Source organism: Arachis ipaensis, chromosome B04 (assembly GCF_000816755.2).
Source record: "Arachis ipaensis cultivar K30076 chromosome B04, Araip1.1, whole genome shotgun sequence".
NCBI classification, from domain to species: domain Eukaryota; kingdom Viridiplantae; phylum Streptophyta; class Magnoliopsida; order Fabales; family Fabaceae; genus Arachis; species Arachis ipaensis.
The window spans coordinates 92,215,157-92,219,292 of record NC_029788.2 but is presented as its reverse complement, the minus strand read 5'-3'; the positions used below and the strand labels follow the sequence as shown (position 1 = coordinate 92,219,292).

At 36.2% G+C, this 4,136-nt stretch overlaps 1 protein-coding gene across 1 annotated transcript; it reads left to right on the top strand.

Moving 5' to 3' along the window:
* Positions 994-3,703, top strand: LOC107639533 (L-type lectin-domain containing receptor kinase S.4-like). Its single transcript, XM_016343064.2, has one exon. The coding sequence runs from the start codon at positions 1,462-1,464 to the stop codon at positions 3,511-3,513; it is 2,052 nt and encodes a 683-aa protein (XP_016198550.1). The 5' UTR covers positions 994-1,461; the 3' UTR covers positions 3,514-3,703.

Here is a 4,136-nt window from a genome sequence, read left to right as displayed (position 1 = left end):
ACGGATCTTTATTAAAAAATTTTATCCCTCTCGCGTTTTTTTCTTAATCGTCCCTCTGTAGTACACTAGAACTAAAAAGCTATCTTCACTAACCATTGTCAGTTCCATTCTATTGAACACTCCACGTTCTGATCCTATTTATATAGCACATACTCCTTAATAAATCGAATTAAATGAATTCGATTTAATCAAAATGCATACCTTTACTAGTAAATCGAATCAATTATATTCGATTTACCATGGTTTATGAAATGCTATAAATCGAAACAGGTTATTTAGATTTAATATACATTACATTCTTTCTTAGTAAATTGAATCTAGTCATTGATTTGTTGTTACACCTAGCTAATTCCAATCATGTAGATTCAATTTACATAGTTTTATAGTCAAAACGAAATATGCATATAAACTTATTGCATTTAGGACATTTATGTAAAAGAAAAATACATGTAAATAACTTCTACTCAGCTAATTTTAAACAATTGTATTTAATATGAGAAAGTTTAGCGGACCAGCATTTTTATTAAAATTTAGTTAGCATTTAACCAATAAAAAAAAGTGAGTAATTTCACATTATTGAATGAAATCTCACACTATTAAAAAATAGAGTATAATTTAAAAATGAGAAATGCTAGGTAAACAATGACCATCTTAAACAATATGAACAACCACCAATCAAATAAAAATACACTACATCTTAATTTAATACTACTAATTAAATTTAAAATTAATTTACTCTTTTAACTCTATTAATTCACATTGTTCAAAAATATTGTTAGTTACCTATATTTTTTCTTTAAAAATACTTATTGAGTTGTTATTAGTTAGATCCTTGTTAGATATCTAACAGGGTTGGAACGCAAAATTGAAACCCATTCACTTTGTTAAGGTGATTTATCCTTAAAAACAATTTCTGAAAATTCTAATGCCATGAATAAGTGCTTTTTCTATCGTAATTGAAAAAATCTTTGAGCAAAGCTGTGTAGTGTAGAAGTAGAACAATGCGACGTCTCCATCTCCGTACAGCACGCGTCACTCTCAACTGTCAGAAAAAGCACCATCATTCAATTCCCCCCATCCCTCTCTAATCTTTATCCTCAGACCTCTGTTTTTTCCTTCCAGTTGTTGACTTACTCTACACCTTTGTGAGCTGCAACACCCAAAAAACCCAAACAAGCATTTCCCTTTCTTTATGCATCGCTCTCTTCTCTTGTCTCGTATATTCTGACCCTTCCATGTGACCAAAATTTAATCTCTCTTCTGTCTTCTCTATGCTTTCCACTTTCCTCCCATATGCATTTATTCTCCAAACTAAACGACATCTTGTTATTATTTATTATTATTATATATGTTCGTTTTTCTGATTAATTATTCTACTGTTTGTTTTGTTCTACCACCACCAACCTTTTCAAATCTGCACCCTTTTCCCGGATCTCTTTCAATAACCTTCTGTAGTTTGTCATGGCCAGAAACATGAACCAACAACTCTTCTCTGTGTTACTGTTCATTCTTATCCCAGTTTCATCATCTCAGCCGGATCAGCTTCTCTATTCCGGATTCAAGAACTGTGATGCAACCAACATATCCTTAAACGGCATAGCAGAAATCGAGAAAAACGGTTTGCTAAGATTAACAAACGAAACAAGCAGATTAATGGGTCACGCTTTCTACCCTTCACCATTTCAGATCAAAGACAAAACCAGTGGTAAAGTTCTTTCTTTTTCAACTTCCTTCGCTCTTGCTATTGTTCCTGAGTATCCCAAGCTCGGTGGCCATGGCTTAGCCTTCACCATAGCCACTTCGAAAGATTTCAAAGCTCACCCAAGCCAGTACTTGGGTCTCTTCAACCCAGACGATGTTGGTAACTTAACTAACCATCTTTTTGCTGTTGAGTTTGACACTGTTCAAGACTTTGAGTTCGATGATATAAATGATAACCATGTTGGCATTGATATCAATAGCTTGCAATCCAATGCTTCTGTTAATGCAAGTTACTATCTTGATGATAATGGGTCAGGGAAATTGCAGGATTTGAATCTCAAGAGTGGGAAACCCATCATGGTTTGGGTTGATTATGATTCTGTGAAGAATGTTCTGAGTGTTGCAATGTCTCCAACTTCTTCTAAGCCTAAAAGGGTAACTTTGTCATTTGATGTGGATCTCTCACCCATTTTTCTTGATACTATGTATGTTGGATTCTCTGCTTCAACAGGGTTGCTTGCTAGTTCTCATTATTTATTGGGTTGGAGCTTTAAAATCAATGGTACAGCACCAGTTCTTGATCTTGCTAATCTACCGCAACTTCCAGGTCCAAAGAAGAAGCATAACTCTCTGATAATTGGGATTTCTACTTCGATTTCGGTTTTGGTTTTGTTTGGAGTTGCAATTGGGGTTTACCTCTTCTGGAAGATGAAGAATGCAGATGTAATCGAAGCTTGGGAGCTCGAGATTGGGCCGCATAGGTACTCGTACCAAGAGCTGAAGAAAGCTACCAGAGGATTCAGGGACAAGGAGCTGCTTGGACAGGGTGGATTTGGAAGGGTTTACAAAGGGATATTGCCGAATTCAAAGATACAAGTGGCTGTAAAGAGGATCTCACATGAATCAAAGCAGGGGCTGAGAGAATTTGTATCGGAAATTGCGAGCATAGGCCGACTCAGGCACCGGAACTTGGTTCAATTATTGGGATGGTGCCGGCGCCGCGGAGATCTTTTGCTTGTGTATGATTTTATGGCTAATGGGAGTTTGGATAAGTACTTGTTTGATGAGCCAAAGATTGTCCTGAATTGGGAACAAAGGTTCAAGATCATAAAGGGTGTTGCTTCAGCCCTTTTGTATCTTCATGAGGGCTATGAGCAAGTAGTTATACATAGAGATGTGAAGGCTAGTAATGTGATGCTTGATTCAGAAATGAATGGGAGACTAGGCGATTTCGGGTTAGCGAGATTGTATGAACATGGTGCTAATCCAAGCACAACAAGAGTTGTTGGTACATTGGGGTATTTGGCACCAGAATTGCCTAGAACAGGAAGGGCAACCACAAGCTCCGACGTGTTCGCATTCGGCGCGCTTCTGCTAGAGGTAGCATGCGGGCGCAGGCCTATCGAGCCGAAAGCGTTGCCGGAGGAGTTGGTTCTTGTGGATTGCTTGTGGGAGAAGTTCAAAGAAGGGAGAATACTTGACATGGTGGACCCAAGGTTGAATGGGGATTTTGATGAAAATGAGATTCTTATGGTGCTGAAATTAGGGTTGATATGTTCAAATGATAATCCAAATGCTAGGCCTAACATAAGGCAAGTTATGAGGTATTTGGATGGAGAGGTTGAGTTGCCAGATGAGATGAGAAAGCATATAAGTTCAAATCATGAAGGGTTTGATGAGTTCTTGCATTCACTTGCTTCTTCTTCATTTGATACTGGCTCCTATATTGGAAATAGAGACATGGATAATAGTTTTACTTCTTTTGGTTATTCTCCTCAGTCACTTCCTCAAGCTAGAGGAGAAACAAGGTGATTAAGTTCTCCTCCATTGTTCTCTCTTTTCAATCTCAGAGAAATGTGATTTGTCGTAACACCCAATGGTGTCTCAATTATACGCAGTCTTGTACCTCATCACATGAATGAATTATTGAAGTTACAATGCCAATTAGTTTCTGACCCATCATTTCATAATACACTAAATACAGTTAGCTATTTCTGTTTTCCTCTGTATTTTGGTGTTCGGTTATATTAGGGTGACAAGACATTTTATTTAACTCATATCTGTAATTTACATATTAGTCAATTATTTTGACAAAACTTAAAGAATACAAAGTAAAGTAAATGATAGTTAAAGATTGCAAAATAAGATAATTTTGGGCTATATTATTCAAAATTCATGTATTTAATAAGAAGAGGAGGCCATACTTATAATGGATCATTATTTATCATTATTTTTGTACATTGTTAAGCATCAATTTTGATAACTTAGGTGCATTGATATAAAAGAAAGATATGGATGTGTAAATTGATTAAGGATGTTGCTCTCCTTCTACAAATAATCAGATGTTGCGTATAATTATAATTATAATATCTTATTCCTCGGATGAGGGAAAATCTAAGGCACGGAGCATGACCAGGAGAATTAATTTTGACTCA